The 19,365-nt window shown below is 38.7% G+C and overlaps 1 protein-coding gene across 1 annotated transcript in view; it reads right to left on the bottom strand.

Annotated features, from left to right (window-relative positions):
• gfpt1 (glutamine--fructose-6-phosphate transaminase 1) overlaps positions 1–19,365 on the bottom strand; it is a 50,462-nt gene that overhangs the window by 8,894 nt on the left and 22,203 nt on the right. Inside the window, exons 11-16 of the mRNA XM_036578502.1 lie at positions 18,883–18,978; positions 18,492–18,589; positions 16,839–16,959; positions 16,578–16,735; positions 6,648–6,762; positions 1,964–2,091 (exon numbers count right to left, since the gene is read on the bottom strand). Coding sequence (XP_036434395.1) covers positions 1,964–2,091; positions 6,648–6,762; positions 16,578–16,735; positions 16,839–16,959; positions 18,492–18,589; positions 18,883–18,978 — 716 coding nt within the window. The remainder of the gene's footprint in view (positions 1–1,963; positions 2,092–6,647; positions 6,763–16,577; positions 16,736–16,838; positions 16,960–18,491; positions 18,590–18,882; positions 18,979–19,365) is intronic.

Here is a 19,365-nt window from a genome sequence, read left to right as displayed (position 1 = left end):
TCAAGACATTTGCTGTCTGAAGTTGGCTTCTTTAGTTTTGCACTGGAGCTACAACTCTACAAACTGCACCCTTTCCAAAATTAAACAATTCAAGATTCAAGATGGCTGCTATTACCACTTTTAGCTATGTGACACACTTCATGATAGTATGTTATACAGTGTCAGAAACCACATAAGCAAGTCTACATGGTTTAAAGTAAGTCTGTGATGATTAAGGCATGAAGTTTGCATGATGCTACTTGGTGGTTATAAGTTTCTATAACTTGAAGCTCAAGCACAAAACTAAAGAAGCAAACTTCAGACACCACACATGTTTGGCTGATCAACTAAACTTATGGTAAGGGGGAAGTGGTGAACATCTGCTTTATGGCTGACCATCTCTTTAAATCTGACCCATGATTAGAACTAAAATGTGAATAATCAGGAGGCCTGACAAGTTTGAATTGGGATGTTGTGCAGCTTGAGCAGCAGAGCGGCATCATGCGAAAGCGCAGTCACGAGTTGTTTTTGGGCCGGCCGGTGCATATTTGTGGAACGAGCTGTCTAATGAGAGCAAGCACATGGGGATGATTTCTTGGCTGGCTTTGTTTCTCCTCCCTACCAATTGGAGCCTGTTTGTCATACAGTGGAACAGCAAGTGAATTCACATGGATTTATTTACTGCTACACAAGCTCTATCTACAGGCCCTGTATTAGTATAGAAATATGCAGTGCAATGCTGGTGAAACTGATCTATTAAAGCTGCTGTTACTGTTACCTTAGATTACATATTGCTAAAAGTATAGAAGTATAGAGTTGTTGTTGTTGTTCAGTTATACATTTGACTTTAATTGTATTTAATTGTAATTACCTGCATAATTATTTACATTTTTATTTACTGTATATAATATATTTTATATTTAGATTTATTTTTGTATTTTGGTTTTTATGTCAAAAAAGACAAACAGGCAAAAATGTAAAGGATGTTATTTCTTTCTGCAAAATAAGAGTAGTGATTGGCAGTATGGTCGAAAATGTATATCACATTATAATTACAGTTTTTTTTACAGTTCAAAACATCTGGATTTTAGACTAAAATCATTCTGCTTTGAGTGACCCCATACCTTAATTATGCTCATTTCATTCAAATAAATGAATGATTTTATTTTGTCAATAACAAAACAATTATACTGCTAACGAAACTTTACCAAATGCTTTAGTAGTGACATTTTTGGTAGTGACAATTTTAGCTAATTTTGAGCAGAACTCAAAAAATGCTAGCCAGTATATGACTAACAAACACAGCTTTGAACAGCTGTACACATACAACATAAAAATATTTTCATTAAAACAAAAAAAATGTACTGAAGTGTGTATAAAATGTGTTTCAGTAGTGACAATTATTAAATGTTACATACATGTGATTTTCAGACTTTGGGACACATTTGTTTCAAAACAGTGGGACAGTGAGGGACAGGGACGCAGTGTCACTTCCTTCCCTAAAATGCAGGGGTGTGGCGAAAATAAGGCTCCACATATGGACTAAAATCCCTTGTGTTTCGGTAGGGACATGAAAATGTGAGGCAGCTTGTTTTTGTTTGAAGTTAAAAGTTTTTATTTAAAGCTTTTATTTAAAAAAATTTATTACCCAGCCGTGACACAAGACTGCAAGTCTAGACCTTCCTCCATCAACAGTAAGCAGAGCGCTTGCACTCCGAGCAGAGGGGTTCGTAATTTAGCTAATTACGTGTTGCAGTCGAGAGCACTTACACTTCAAACCCTGCTGTTTGGGAGGATTTCCCAGCAGCTTGTGATGCTGTATTAGTAGGAAATGTTTGGAGGGAATTAAGGATATTACTCTTGATTTCTGCTGGAGAAGAGCAAGAGAACATGGAAAAACAACAATAATGGAAGGGTGAAAATAGGAGGGAAGGAACAGAGAGACAGGGAGAGAGTGATGAGGAATGGTGAATAGTGGTCTAACCAGTGCACCCTCCAGGCAGGTGGCGTAGTGGTAGCCTCGGCCCATGATGAGGACGCTTTTCTGCTGGTAGAGCTCAGTGGCCAGCTTCTGGATCTCCTCATCTAGACTTAACACCTCCTTTATCAGATCTACAGGAGGAGGGAGAGAGGGAGAGAGAGAAAATTAACCCAGGCACCCTAATAATGAGCACTGATGCATCGATCTGAAGGTAGTGACTGTATTGATTCTAAAATGTCAGAATTGATTATAAGTAATCAGAATAATATTCAAGTGTGTGTGTTTATATATATATATATATATATATATATATATATATATATATATATATATATATATATATATATATATAAAATTTATGAGGCACAGGATCATTTCCTTAACAATTGTAACTAAATAACTGAGGTCAGAGATTTACATTCATACTAATTAAGTGTGAACACATGTACAAACAAAAGAAACCTTTGTTATCATTGTGACACATGCTGTTGGACTTTCCTGCCATTTTCTGGGCAAAATTAAAGTTTCACGGAACTGTAACAATAAAAAACATTTGTCTGTTCTCATAAAAATACCTCACAGATTTAAGCATCTTCCATTAAAGCTGTATTTCTTTGCAATGGCATTCAACTTCTTGGATGACAACAAAAGCTGTTCCTAATGTTGGTTTACTTCCATCTAATACTAACGTTAGCTCTCTGAAAAGCAGCCATGCTTAGAAAGCAGCAAACCCACATCTTAGAACTGCTGAAAGATAAAAAAATTTGGGTGATGTTTCCTCTTCACTCTCCAAATACAAAGCCAAGAGAACTAAAAACAACAGCTTTCAGTGAACATTCCTCATCCATGCCAGAATCAGGCACCAAAACAAATCAAACATGAACCATTATTAATCAGTCACACAGAAAAACAGGAAAAGACCATTAAACAAATACAATTTGTCTCTAACACACATGCAAGCTTGTTTTGTACAACGTCAGGACACAGGGTTATACATATGTCCCGTGTGTTTTGGTGGATATATGTGTGTGTAAATATTATATATACACATACACATACCTTATAGTTGTTGCTGGGGTTTTTAAACACTGTGTCCGCTCACTGTTCACTATATTAGAGACTCCTACTTTTTTGGTCAGTCCACCTTGTAGATGTAAAGTCAGAGACAGTAGTTTATCTGTTTCTGCACAGTGTGTGTTGGTCCTCCTCTGGTCCTTTATCAGTGGTCACAGGACGCTGTTGGCTGGATAGTTTTGGTTGGTGGAATATTATCAGTCCAGCAGTGACACTGAGGTGTTTAAAACCTCCAGCAACACTGCTGTGTCTGATCCACTCATACCAGCACAACACACACTAACACACCACCACAATGTCACTGTCACTACAGTGATGAGAATGACCCACCAACCGAATGATACCTGCTCTGTGGGGATCCTGTGGGGGTCCTGACCATTGAAGCACAGGATGAAAATGGGCTAACAAAGTATGCAGAGAACCAGATGGACTACAGTCTGTAATTGTAATTTAAAGTGCATCTAAATGGTAAGTGGAGCTGCTAAAATGACAATGAGTGTATGACTGATCGGTGTATATATAGATACACACACATAGTGGCTTCGGGTAATGTTCACATCAACCATCAGAATGGGGAAAAATGTGATCTCCGTGATTTTGATCGTGGCATGACTGTTGGTGCTAGATGGGTTGGTTTGAGTATTTCATTTTTTTTTTGTTTTTAATACTAAACAGAAAACAAGACGCACAACGCTAACACAGATACAAATAAATGCTCTTGGTGTGAATGTTTCTATAACTGCTGATCTCCTGGGATTTTCACGCACAACAGTCTCTAGAGTTTATTCAGAATGGTGCAATAAAGAAAAAACATCCATTTTTGGTAACACCTTGTTGATAAGAGAAGTCAATGGAGAATGGACAGACTGGTTCAAGCTGATAAAAAAGCTATGGTAACCCAGATAACCACTTTGTACAACTGTTGTGAGCAGAAAAGCATCTCAGAATGCACAACACATCTAAACACAACGTAGTTGGGCTACAACTGTAGTGTACTCTGCCACCACACAACAACAGAAGATCACGTCAGGTTCCAATACATTTAGCCAAGAACAGAAACTGTGGTTGCAGTGGGCACAGATTCACCAAAACTGGACAGTTGAAGACAATAAAGTAAAATAAAGCCTGGTTTGATGAATCTCAGTTTCTGCTGAGCCGCATGGTAGGGTCAGTATTTGGCACCAACAGCATGAATTCATGGACTCAACCTGCCTTGTGTCAACAGTGAAGGCTGGTGGAGGTGTAATGGTGAGGAGAATGTTTTCATGGCACACTCTGGGCATGTTAATAACAATCAATCATTGCTTGAATGCCACAGCCTATTTGAGTATTGTTGTTGACCATGTTTATCCCTTCATGGCAATTTACCCGCCATCTAATGGCCACGTCCAGCATGAAAATGCATGTTTATGTGCACTTTCATGCTGAGAACCTACATATATATATATATATATATATACATACACACACAGTTGCCATTCAAGCAATGATTGATTGGTATTAACATGCCCAGAGTGTGCCAAGAAAACATTCCCCACACCATTACACCACCTCCACCAGCCTGGACTGCTGACCCAGTGAGGCATTGAGTCAATGGATTCATGCTGTTGGTGCCAAATACTGACCTTACCGTGCACCTCAGCAGAAACTGAGATTCATCAGACCAGGCTGTTCCAACCCTAACACCTAAATTTACACTTTCTGGCTAGCGTTTTTGAGTTGCGCTCAAGATTAGATAAAATCATTGCTACCAAAACACCAAAACAGTCACTAAGTTTCAGTAGTCTTATGATTTATTTGGGAGTGAAAATAGGGAAAGTTCAAACATTTTAATAAAGTACATATATATATTAACATGTCCCATCTGCATTATATACAAAATATATAATGTACACATAAGGTCCTATATTTATGAATAATTTTCTAAATCTACCTCTTAGTTACCACATTTTTTTACCTTTCAGATTAAAAGAATGAAACACTGAGCTTTTGTAAAAAAATGTAAAAAAAAAAAAAAGACAATAAAAAGTCAGGAAATTTTTGTTGGTCCTGTATGTTAGGGCTGTTTTTCTCTAGATGTATTGTTTTTCTTAGATATGAAAAAAACAAAAACAAACACACACACACACACCACACACACACACACACCACACACACACCACACACACACACACACACACACATCTTACTGACAGCATCAGCAGTTTTAAGGCTGTTGTAGGAGGAACTGTAGAACCAAACACTGCCAAAACATTCCTGACCTCATTGGCTTCAACACAACTCCAAAACCCAGGGGAGACAAAGAGGAAAGAGAGAGAGAGAGAAATGCTAAAAGAGAGAGACATAGATATAAAGAGGGAGAGAGAGTGTGCATGTCGGAGAAAGGGGGGGGTCTCCCCATCAGACGCTTGTGGTCCAGTGGAGAGTTCCAGCAGTGATGGTCAAAGCTGGCTGAAACTCTCCCTAACAGCTGTAAACACACACACAAACACACGGTGCTCCACAAGGACACAAATACGCTGTCAAAGGGACGAGGTCACCATCCTAATGAACACAATACCCACTCACAACTTCAGACTAGCTCTGCTGCAGTGCTGTAAAATGATCATACAAACTGTCAAACAGCTCCTATAAAGACTCCAAACATGAGATCCTCCAGGACACATACGTCCCTTTGGCACATCCTTCAGAAGCATGAGGTCACTGTCTCAATATCACAGTATATCTCCCTTCCCCTTAAAAACCAAATATCTTCACAAGAGAATCACTAACTGTCAAACACAACCTTTCAATCACACAAGGAAAACACACACAAACACAAACAAATACACAAACACACACACACACACACACACACACACACACACACACACTAGACATGTAGTCGGTATTCAGAAATTGAGTATACTGTGATATTAAACATGCAGTGTAATGTTGTCATGCACACTCTGAATTCATTCTGGTGGCAACAGATTTTGTGTCTCATCTTAAACATTCTGGTAACTTCTGCACCATTTAAGGTGGAACGGATAATATGAACAAGCCGACTTCAGCCTCGTCGGAAAGTGTTAATGCAAGCCATCCTTAGCTCAGAGCTAACAAACTGCTAGAAACCCATAAGGCCACTAACAGTTGAGTTTTTTTTCCCGTTCAACTTGACTAAGTTTTGACATTTATGGCCCATATTGAAGGCGAAATTGTAGTTCGCCATAGGTTAACAGTGATGAAACATTAGCTAATCATCATGACACTTTTTTTGAGTCAAGCCAAAAAAGGATGTATCTGAGGAGCAATCAGTGAAGTCTTAACTTTGCCCTCTAACTGAGCCTTACTAGGGCCTGAAACCAAGGCAGAAACCAAAACGTACAAAGCATTCTGTGTAGCGCCCCCTCAGGGCTACAACATATTATATATTAATTGTTTAATGCTATTAAATTCATTTTAAGGATTGTGACAAATGAGAACTGACAATCATATCAGTCAACACTGTTTAACTAAATTACTGGAATATAACATTAATATCTAAACTATAAAAATAAAATTATATCGGCCAATTTTATTTATTGGAATTGTCAGATTGTAAAATCGGTATCGGTCGGGCTCTAATTTTTACCTGGAAGTACTCTGAGGCCCTGAATGATCTCCCGTCTTCTTGGCTGCATGGAGATTCTGTCGTCACACATCAGCAGAGCAAACATGATGAGGGCCACAAACTGGCTGGTATACGCCTGAAAAACACACAAAATAACAGTAAATAAGTGACATCTACGACTAACACTAGACATGATTTGTGTAACAAAACCAACACACTTCCCAAAGGCATGTTTTAAACAAGGCCAAATATGATCAGACTCACAGCTGTTTTGAAGGGAACACACAGTTCAGTGAACAGCTAGTTCAACATCAGCTAGTTTGGTTTTTCAGCTGTAAGTGAAAAGACACGCTAGGCCAGAGTCATAAAACACGCTGCCAGATTTACCGTGACGTTAAGAGCAAATAGTGTCACGGCAGCACGTTTGTTCACTCATAAACAAGGATTACCGGCATGTCTTAACGCTTACATGATGTGAGGTGTTGTCACATTTCTATCTCATCTACCTGCTGTGGTAGTGATTCATACCACCACATAAAATAACACCACATAAAAAAATAATGTCTGGATCACTCTGACTGCAATTTCCCCGTAAAAAAATTCTAACTGCTGTTGCAGACGAGGAGTAAGAAGACTTATTTGATGTTTCGCAAATCCTCCTTCTGTGTATGGAAAGCAGGTTTAGCCTGTAATCCAAATAAGAGTAATTTGACATGTTGAGAAGCTAAATACATGTTCAAACTCAGTTTACTGCAAGCCATTTTAGCTTTTAATTCTGTTTTTCAATTTACAACAGATTTTACAAAAGGATTCAATTAACACAAACGAAAATGATATTTTACTAGTAAAAATTCCTTTTTTACAAGAAAAAACAGAATCTTTACTAGCTAAAGCTGAATACTTATGTGCAAATTGAATTTGTGATATCGAATGAACTATTTACCGATTAAAATTTAATTTTTACATGTCTAAGTTGAATTCTGAGATCAAGAAAAATAGGAAATAAAAAGATCAAACGGCTTGCCATAGTAATTAGAATTTCGGCATGTTCATTTAAATTTTAGTTATCTGAGAAAGAAAATACCATAAAAAAATTACTGCAATTACAATGAAATGGAAAAAGGCTATTTTTACCAATGAGAAATAAAAACTTACACACTATCATTCTTACAATTAAAAGTTGACTTTAACGATGTTAGATTTTATATATAGAATTGATATCTAAATTCTTTATATTAGAATTCTAAATATATGTCATTTAGGTTAAAAGCACAGAGCTCCATGGAGTAATCAAACAATTTACTATTATTTATAATCACTTCTTCCCTTAAAATTCATAACTTTGTTTCTGAGAATTTTGGTTTTCTCTGTTTCTTTGTTTTTGTTTCAGAGCCTCACTTGGAGTGGGTCTAATATGTATAACCTCATTTACATATGGATTTTGATTGGCTCTTGCCTAGGACACAGGTGAAAATACAGCAGCGTTAAAATAACACTGGTTCACTAATTACCGCCAGAGTGATATTAGGAATAGGTCTTGGTTACTGTGCTGCACATTTTGTGTAACATAACTGTTACAGCCAAGTTCCATTAATCTGGCCTAAAGTGCAGTTTCTCTTTTTTTTCCTTTCTCAGAAAGAAAATACCACAGACTGTGGACTGCTTTTCTACTGGCTTTCGCTTCCAAGGTTTGTGAATTTGTGGGGTTAAAGCTCATCTAAATAGACTCCTTGCAAAGTGAAATTCATCTTTATTGAAAGTGAATTCCTATTTCACATTGCCATGTTCTTTCCCACTGGTCCTTTCATCAGGCACATTTTACTTTTGTTTGGCTTTATAGACACACACGCGCACACACACACAAACACACAAACACACACAAACACAAACCCAAACCCAAAAATAAAACAAAAACAAACTCCTTTTAATGTGAGGACATGAAACAGTACATCAAACCGCACCACACAGTGATTCAGTGCCTTGGGCCACCTCAGAGACTCGTACTGGACACAAATCTCAGAGACTCAAGACTTGGAATACAAAACTAAGAGACTTAGACTCGCACCCTAGAGACTTGAGACTTGACTTGGACTTGCACCCTAGAGACTCAGGGACCGACTTAGACCTGCACTCTAGATACTCAAGATTCGACTCAGACTCAAAAGTTGACTTGGACTTGCACCCCAGAGACTCAAGACTTGACCCAGACTCACACCCAGAGACTCGAGATTCGACTAAGACCCGCACCCTTAATACTCAAGACTCTAATTAGATTCACACCCTAGAGGCTCAACACTTGGCTTGGACTCATACCCCAGAGACACAAGAATCAACTCAGACCAGCACCACAGAGGCTCAAGACCTGACTCGAATTCACACCCCTGAGACTCGAGACTTGACTGAGACTTGCACCCAAGAGGCTCAATACTCGACTTGGACCCCAGAGACACGAGACTCGACTCAGACCCACACCCTAGAGGCTCAAGACTTGACTCAGACTAGCATCCCAGAAACTGGACCCGGATTCGCACCTCAGAGTCGACTCGTACCCCAGAGACACGAGACTCGACTCGCACCTCAGAGAGTCGACTCGTACCCCAGAGACTTGACTCGGACTCGTACCCCAGAGACTTGACTCGGACTCGCACCTCAGAGAGTCAACTCATACCCCAAAGACCTGACTCGGACTTGCACCTCAGAGAGTCGACTCATACCCCAAAGACTTCACTCTAACTCACACCTCGAGAGTCGACTCGTACATGCACCTCAGAGACTCCAGACTTGACTTGGACTTGTACTTCAGAGACTACAGACTCAACTTGGACTCGCACTCCAGAAACTCTGGACTAGACTCAGACTTGCAAGAAGCAACTTTGTGAATATCTCTGCCGTCCAGTGTTCACACCTCTGAGATTACACTTTCATAGCCGTTATCGATAAATTGATAGTAGTCCCAGACCTGCTCAGGAGTCTCTTCTAAGACCTGTAATGAAACATGGCTTTGGTTAGTGTTCTCTGAGTACTGACAAGACCCATAATATGCTCAGAAAAAACTTATTGTGCCAATTTATCATTATAAGGATAATCACACTGTCCCCCACTCCTACTTTATCTTTAGCACTCAGAGAACCTCCTTTATATCTCTCTCACACACACACTGTTCTACTTTCCAACTCCATTTCTTTCAATTTGATATTTATTAAGAACAAATCAACCAAATGAAGCATGTTCTGCTACAGAGGAGTAAGGAAGGATCTGCAGCCTTGATGATGTGGAAAGGAAAGAGGACTGTGAAAAGGACCCAAATGGCAGCAGCTTGTTTCCACTGCTCAGCCATTGGGATGCAGAGTTTCATAAAAAAGTTGGACTGAAGCTTCCTGATACGCTACATAGCTGATGCTGCATTTCCACAGTGCCCCATAATCGGAGCACGGTTCCAAGAAGCTCAATTCTGCCACTGAAAACAACCGTAAATCAAAATGTGCAGTGTTTGGTGTAGCTGCAGTTAATGTCTGCAAAATATTTACAAAACAACTTCACCGCATTATCTAGGGAGAACTAAAAGAACTCTGAATACGCAGCCATGGCAGTTTATCGTTGCTTAAAGCAGAATGAAGATTAGCCAACGTCAGGAGAACAGAATCTCACCATACATCATCTCCACGCTGACCACAGAAAAGCAGGGATGAAGGGAGGGTTCCTCTCTCTGTTTCTTTCTCTCTCGCTCACACAGACATACCGAGAGTGAGTAAGAAAAGCTGTAAAGCATGGCGGCAGCAGGGCTGCTGGAAGGGAGTTATGAATTTACTCTCCGCTCTCCAGTAATCCCTCAGCACCTTCCATCAGCCTGCAGAGATTTGACCTTTCAAGTCATTTATCCCAGCTCATTTCAAGCATTAGCCTGGCAAAAAAATCTACTTCACTCAATTTTCCTCAAATTTAGTTGATCAGCCAAGACTTGTTTTGTTTTCTTCTGTAGTTTTGCACTGGTGTTAAAGGCTGACGTATCCAGTTAGCACTGTGCAAAAGGCATGCCTACATCACACACTTGCTTACGTGAAGACATACAGTCATCTATAAAAATGAGCAAAAGTACAGATAAAACGCAGGTTACAAGATGGCTGCTGCTACGGTTTTAGCAACACTTTACTGTAGGCTAGTGTTCATAAGGCTACATTACACCTACATAAGCCCTTCATGACAACTACTGTAGACCTAGCCTTATGAACACTGCTCTACAGTAAAGTGTTAGACACACTTTTCCCATTTTTATAGATAGCAGTATAAGAAACCACATAAGCTGGTGTATTATTACTTAATGTGGTTTGAGGCAAGTTAGATAACAAGTTAAAAAATAGCTTCTTTTCTAATGTTACACATTCTCATAATTAAGAACAATGAAATGTCTGAACTCTACGCTCCACCAAAGGACAGTGCAGAACCTGCACCACAAGTTCTAATCTGTTTAATCCAATGCGTGAACTACCGAAAGACTAATGCAGCCATCTAAAGGTTACCACACACTGGACAAGCAGTGCCACACCATGCAACAGATACAGTACAAAGTGCAGCTATAACACATAGGAAGCAGAGCAGAACAGCACCAATAAACAACAAGCTTAAGCTCATTTTACACTACTCGTATTTAGTTGATGGAATAAAACTTTCAGCATTCTTAGTGAATTTATTAAGTTTGAAATTAACTAAGTCTACAAACTTGATGGTTTCAAGCTGAAAGACAAGTGAAATTAGTTACGATGTGACCAGGCTAGATAGGCTGCTTTTCTTGGTGTAAATTTCAAGCCACGTTACCTTCTATGGATTTTTTTTCTTTGCGTCTGGGTTTACTGTGGTACATTAATAAGAAGATGCTGGGTGCATTTTCTTACACTGCATGTCATCCCCTTGATGCATTGTGTGTGGTAGCCTGTAGCCTTACACTCCTAAGTAGAGGTAAACCCCAACCCAACTGTTACCTGTGACTCTGAGACCCAACTGGTACTGCTAAATTAGTAACCCGACCCATACACGCTCATCCTGCTGCCCGAATGGCTGCATCTACTGTGAATGAGACACTGAAGAGACGACGTGCCAGTCTTACTGCCATTATAGCTCAATATACTATCACAAGCACTGTACAGTACATGACAAGTGTGCTTTGTACCTGATGTAATGACCAGGTTATAATATTTCCACAATTAACTCATCTCTTTGGAATTTTAAAAAGTTTAGCAAACCTTCTTTTATTCTGTTTATGGTGAACACTTCGTAAGTCCAGCTTTGTTGTAGGCTAGCCATTTTTCCCTCAATTTTCTTCCTAATTTAGTCGCATCCAATTCCGCCGACTATTTACGACTCCCCTATCACACAATCCTCCAGCACTAGAAGGGCGAATGCTAGCACAGGCTTACTCCAAGACCTGTGGAGCACTACTGCATCTTTTCGAACTGCCACTCACGCAACGTCATTGGACAGCCGAACACGCTCGGAGGAAAGCACCAACCGCCAATTCTGTTATGTCAGCTAAGACGCCTGCACTGACTACTATCGCGCTGAGCGATGGGGAGAGAGGAGGGGGCCATCCTACCCATCTTGGACTTCCCACCACGGATGGCTATAGCATCAGAGATCGAACTCGCGATCTCCTGATGACAGAACCAACGCTTAGACGGTTGCGCCACCCGGGAGCCCAAGACATGATATTTTGTCGGGCCCCATTGGGCTTAATTAGGGTAGCAAATCTTTACTCCTGAGTTGGACAGACTTTGAACACCAAACAAGTCTCTGTTGAAGTACTACATTTAGGACAATGGGAACATTGTGTACATCTGACTAAGGTACTCCTTTAAAGAGCAAGCCAGAACACCAAATATGGCCAAATATGATCTTTTAACACAAAATTTAAGAGGGTTTAAAGACAATGCTTGCACTGCACACTGAATCAGCAACATACCATTACCTCATCTTCAGCAGTTCAATGTTCTACTGAGTACTGACATCCAATACTGTTAATATTCTTTCCAAATTTTTGAGAAGTCAAATCTTATATAGTATTATATTATATTGTATTATATAGTATATATAATTTGTGCCAAAAAACAGCAGCCAATCATACAGACTCTTCCAACAAAGACTGCCTTCATTTGTTCAGTAGATACTCTATAATGGCCTTTAAGTATGAAGTGTGTGGATACGTGGAGCTTTTAACTGTGATGGAGTCCGTCTTAATTAGAATTTCACAGCGTAATTTGTGACATCAACCAAACCTAACATGAGGTTTATTATGAAGAGTTTGGCTGCAAGACACTGCAAGATTTATGCCAAAGTTGTGGCCTCTCAGTCTCTGTGATTAGAAACCTGGAAGGAAATCATTACACAACGGAAGCCACAACGTATCAGCTATATCCGATCCACTCTTAATGGTCTTCACAGGCTCAATCTGGTAACCCTGCAAGCTAGAAAGCAGTGGGTAGGAGGGTAAAGGAAGAATGGGTTTATACTGTTTCACAGATGGAGAGATGAGAAAGAGTGTCATTCTCTATGATATCTGAGCTCCAGCTGAAGGAGGGAGTCTAATGGGAGATGACTATTCCAGATATATACTCTCTCACACACTATACTGACCGGTTCATTCAGCAAGAGAACTCTTTAGGCTGCCTTATTTTATTCTTGATAATTTGGCTACTGCTAGCTGCACATAATGCATATTTTGCTTCATATTATGTAAGGATGCAACTGATATATAACAAATAAAGAGGAACACTTTCTCCTTCAGTCATTTTAAAACAGAACCCAACACTGATGTGGATGTGAGCGTAAACGCTAATAGAGTGTGAGTTGCAGCTTAATTTTTGTCAAATAAAAGGACAGAGCAAAATCATCTATAAAATAACTTCTGGAACACGGGTAGTTATTAGATACATTCTTAAAAAAAGAAGGTTTTTCAAGGGCTCTTTCATAAAAAATGGTTCTATAAAGAAACATGAACACTCAAAGAACACTTTGCATGATTTAAGAGTTCTTTTATCATTAAAGGGGTCATCAGATTGATGGAGAATGTGCTGTAGATGGTTCTATATAGTACCATTTTAAAAAGTGTTCTATATAGCACCCAAATGGGTTCTCCTATTGTTACAATCTTGACATCATTACAAAACAAGAACCCTTTTGAGTACTATACAGAACCCTTTCCAAAAAGCTTCTATACTGAACCATCTACAGCACATTCTGAAGAATCCTTTCATGACGCAAAGAACCCTTTAATCATGCAAAGAGTTTGAGTATTCACATTTCTTTACAGAACCATTTTCTTTACTTAAGAGCCCTTAAAAACCCTTTTTAAGAGGGTAACTTTCAAATTACATTTTTTTTTTACATTAAGAGAAAATAAGTTAAATCATCCTCTACAGGGAACAAAAAATATGGCATTTTCTGCAAATTTTCATGCAAAATTTCTAGGTATATAAAAACCTAATATACAAAATGTGGCATAACTTTTGCGCAAGCCACATTTTACATCTATATTTTTACCAGTATGTTAAAGCCAGCAAATAAACAGTAATTTTGCTTTAAAATGTGCAGAGAATGAGTTAAGTTTGGAGTGGCCAAACTTTTACATAAGACTACATACAAAACTATCCATTTGAAAATACAGACTATCCAGCAGCAGAGCCAGTCCTTAGAAAGCATTTGGCAGCTTGTCCCAGTTCATATACCTGCCAAGCCTCTGTCCTGCAATTATGAATTACTTTTTGCAGTTTGGATGCTTTTGGGACGATCACCGTTCTTCAGAAAGATATGTGAGTTTATCCAAGCAGATTAAGCTCTGGGTCTGGAGAATAGGTCTGACTGGATACACTGCCAAGAGAAAACCTTTCCTCACTCTCAGCTGAAAAATATACATTTTGAGGATATAAAAATGATTTTCTCTCCAATTCAGTTGGCACAATTACCTATATATAGCACTCTGGGCCACTTACAATACAAGCGGCCAAAAGTATGGCTAAACATTTAGCCAAAGGTTTAACAATGTAAAAATGAACATGACTATTTCCCCCAAGAGATATAGGACTGGTTAATATAATGATATTTTATCATTGTGATAAATTATGTATTATATACTTTGGATATCAGACCTAAAGAACACCGACCAACAGCACGTTTTATTACCAAAAGACCTTAATCAAATAATAAAAATCATTGTAGTCACATAGTCACAGCTTAAATAGCATTTTTAAATGTGGCATTTTTGGCGCAATGTTGCCTTCAACTTGTCAGACCTCAAACTGTGACACTGTGTGTCATGAAAATGTCTTCATGTATCGTAATGTCATGTTTTTGGAACATCACCCACCCCTTTTAACACAGAACAAAAGAACCTGACTGCTTATAGCAACAGTGTATACAGAACCTAAAGGATCTCTAATTATTTCAGCTCCTGCTGATTCTTCTGCAGAGTGTCACTCCATTCAGGTCCTCCTGAAGGCTTAATGAACTGAATCAGGTGATTTACATTCGGAGTGTGAAAACAGCAAAAAGCTGCTCAATGTAAAAGGCTGTTATTAAAAAAAGAATGTAAAGGCTTTTCCATTGGAGGAAGAATACAGCACTGCAAATTAATAGAAAACTCTGGAAGTAATTACTTTAGCTAGATGTGAATGAACAAATGTGTAGTTGTCAATTTTATTTAATTGTAAAACTTTCAAATTTTTAAAAATAAACATCTGCTTTCTTACTTTTGACCTGAAGGTTATGTGACAATGAGAGCTGTCTAGAGGACAAATCCACTGAGACATGGTGTCATTCACTTTGCTGATACTACCTTAAATCCTGCAGACAGCTTCTTTACACACATCAGCAATTATAGAGACAAACTCAATAAGACAAAACCTCAAATCAAAACTTGGCCTGAAGCTAACCATGGGCCCGATAACTGCACTGTAACACACATCTGAAACCTGAGTGCTTATAAAGCTTTTCCCATGTGGTCCGACGGCTTTATAATAAGTGATTTCAGTTTGTCTCCGCTGCTTGAAGCTCTGAGTAAATTAGCCTATTCTGAGAAGTATAAAGCTAACGTAAAGAATTACAGTACCTTAATCAGACCAAACATCAGTTCATACATGCATTCCTTCTTTAATGAGGGCATCCGATACATCTTCAGTGAAAGTAATGTGTTTTGAGGTAATGTAAGTTTATAGATTCCTGCTGTTTTGTTCCAGTTGTAGCATGTTTCTATCACCTGCTGCGTGTGTTAGAGCCTGACCGATATATCGGTTGGCCTTTTATATCGGTTAATATTGATGATCTGAGATGTTATCTTTACAGGCAATAATTAGCAACTTCATTGTGGCATCATGGTTAGAATAAAAAAATAAATAAATAAATGTTAAACGTATCAAAACTTAAGCAGTAGCATGGGAATAACTTATAAATATTACGAAAAGTGGAAATTTAACAACAAATAAGAAAAATAAGATAAAGACCAAAAAAACTAAAATGAATTCTGGGTAGCCCAACACCCAATACCATACAGTATTTATATTATTTAAGACTACGAGTTTCCGAGGTTTATTTGTGAAATGTGACAATTAAGGAGTGGCAGTCATATCAGTCTGTAGCCACGTTTCCGTCTAGCTGTCAAATTAAACTCCAGTTAATAACTGAAATTTCACAAAAAAAAAATATGTGTAAGTGTACAAACTTCTATGCAAAGTCTGGTTGGAAACCAAGCTACTAAAAACTGCTTAAAAATACTGGAGTAAAAAATGATCTAAATTTTAACATTAAATCTACAATGTAAAGCTAATATTATCAGTTATCTTTATTTTTTGCCCCTGCAAACTGATATTGGCCATAAAATGTTCAGTTGAGCCCTAATGTGCATGTGTGTTTTGAGAATGTGTAAAAAGTGAAGATGCTTCTTGTGTGTTGAGGGTGAGGAGGAGTCACCTTAGTGCTGGCCACTCCGATCTCAGGGCCGGCGTTGATGTGGACACCGCAGTCGGTCTCGCGGGAGATGGAGCTGCCCACAGTGTTGGTGATTCCTACGGTGAGCGCGCCTCGCTCCTTACAGTAGCGCAGAGCTAGCAGACTGTCCGCTGTCTCACCTGGATAAAAACAACAAAAACAACATTATTTAAAAAATAGAAAACAAACAAACAAAAAAAAACCCGCTGAAGGAATACATGTGAGAGCACATGGTTCTCGCACCTGACTGGCTGATGAAGAAACACACGTCGTCCCGGAAGACAGGTGTGTTACGATCCAGGAAATCGCTGGCCAGTTCCACCATGACGGGCAGCTCGGTCAGCTCCTCCAAGACCTGACGAGTCTGGGAGACAGAGAGAGAAATATAAATTAAAGATGTTATATTTGATAAGTACCTTTTACAAGCCACTGTTTTACTGCTTTTTAACTGTAGACAGGGTTTGTTGTTATACAGAATGTTTAATTCTGAAAGAGACATTTAAAGGCAATCAATGACATCACCCGAATTTATGGTACAATGGTTCTGATTTCAAGCTTAAGGCCTGCTGCCAAGTGTTATTTGTGGGACTGATTTAGACGTCAAAAAATTAATCCAAACACGTATATAACTGAGGGTGTCCTGCACACCACATGGTAAAAATGCAAGATTATATTATTCTTCCTCTGTTCTTTTTGCAAATTTCACAAGCAGCCTGAACCCACTCGGCCTGTCACTGTTGTCTCTTGTGTTGGCAACAACCAAGATTAGTTTGTTTTCTTGTTCATCACTTGTGGTGCTGCACAGAACAGAGCTGAGCTATATTCAAATGGTACTGAAAGTTTCAGCTCCTAAATGAGGCTGTGAAACTCATGAGTATCATTTCGTTTTTCCAAAATGGAGAGAAAACAGTGTAAAGAATATGATTTTGTCCCATGAAGACCTTGTGTCCGTTTGTTAATTTTTAATGGTAAAAACAACACGGCAATTAACACTGCAAAGAAATTGGGTCGCATCTGGTGTGCACAGTTTTGGTGTGTGTGTTTGGGGTGGGACGAATGTAAACTCCTAACTTTTATTTTATTTATTGTTTTGTTTTTTATATATACAAATTTAAACACATTTAATTGCATATTTAATTTTAATAAGCACATAATGTGAGTTAGGTAAGTGTACTTGCACTGTATGTACTAAACAGCCTGTCATTCAATTTTAGCATTTTGATTCATGGTTTTAAGATAGTCAACTGTTCTTTTATTTACAAATGTAAAATGCCAGTCTGACCTATTGAAGAGCAAACAATGTCACAGTCACACACAAATTTTGAACACCCTCAGTCAAATGTCATGTTTTTTGATTTTCTAAGTGAAAATTTTAACATACTGGAAAAAATAAAACATAACATATAATGTGCATAAAATGTGCCATAACTTTCGCACAGGCCACATTTCATGTTTTTTCAATGTTAAATTCAGAAAATAAATAGGAACTGTGCATTAAAATGTGCAGAAGTGTGTTTACTGTATAGGATGTGCAACTTATTTCACATTAAAGAAAATCAGCAAAACATGTATGTTAACCAACTTAGAATGTATTAGAAATGTGCTAGTGTGTTTGATGTGTTCATGTAGCCTACACAGCATAAGGTTCAGGCTTTCAAAAAATGCTAATAAAAACAAAATAAAATTTATGATTAGTGCATTGTTCATTTAAACTTGGGAACATGCAGATCCCCCCAAAAATACATATTAAATGCATCAAATTACACTAACACAGTAATGTAAGAGGGAGAGGAGGACTTGTGAAAACTGACATAAGGCAGGGGAAATGGAGAAAATGCATGAATGCTATTTTGTATGAGTGGCTTCCATGTATGTGCACTAAGTTGTTGCACTCACTGCTACTCCTGCATGGTAGCTGGTCCCACAAGCAATAAGGATGAGTCTCCGACACCTCTGGATCTCCTTAATGTGATCTTTCAGGCCTCCCAACGTCACTATGCACACATACACAAACACACAGGCGCAAAAATCATCTTAATTAACAAAGTCAACCTGACAAGACCTGATTCACACAGAGAACAGATCAATTTTCTGATCTAAAAGTTTCCACAGAAAGAAATCCACTCCTCCCATCAAACTTCCATTTCTCACTCCCTTCTCAAAACATTCCAGGAACGCAGCTAATTTCACAAGGAAACTTTCCTTTATTTGAAATCTCTCCAGGACAACATCTAGCCTTAAAAAGAGTGGAACACTGAACACAAAAGGTACGGCAGGAGGGTCTCACCAGTGTTGTCGTCAAAGTTGACTCTGCCTCTCATGGTGTTGACCACAGACTCGGGCTGCTCGAAGATTTCCTTCTGCATGAAGGAACTAAAGTTACCTGTGTGCAGAGGTGGAGAAAAGAGCAGGTTAAGAGCCACTGCAAGCACATACAGAATAGTTCTCACTCATATTCTAACTGTGGTAGAAAGTGACCTATCCAAGCTAGGTGTACGAATGTGCTCCTTTATAGCTACTGATATAGATTGGACAAGCTTTACATAATGCAGACAAATGTCCCATTCGAGCTAAAGAGAAACTGTAGCTCACAACTCTGCCTGTCAAAATTTGTACAGCCACACAGATGAATTCTTGGGAAGCATGACGCCACCCCCAACGTATGTAGGATGAGAGGCTACACAATGTGATTTTTCTATTTGTGAGATTATATTTCTCAGCATGTCTGAAATTCTAGGTGAAGAATCCTGTAGTGTCAGCAATGAGCAGC

The sequence above is a fragment of the Colossoma macropomum genome, unplaced genomic scaffold (genome assembly GCF_904425465.1).
Source record: "Colossoma macropomum unplaced genomic scaffold, Colossoma_macropomum, whole genome shotgun sequence".
NCBI classification, from domain to species: Eukaryota; Metazoa; Chordata; class Actinopteri; order Characiformes; family Serrasalmidae; genus Colossoma; species Colossoma macropomum.
Note: the sequence above shows the minus strand (reverse complement) of the source record. Positions and strands in the feature narration are given on the sequence as shown.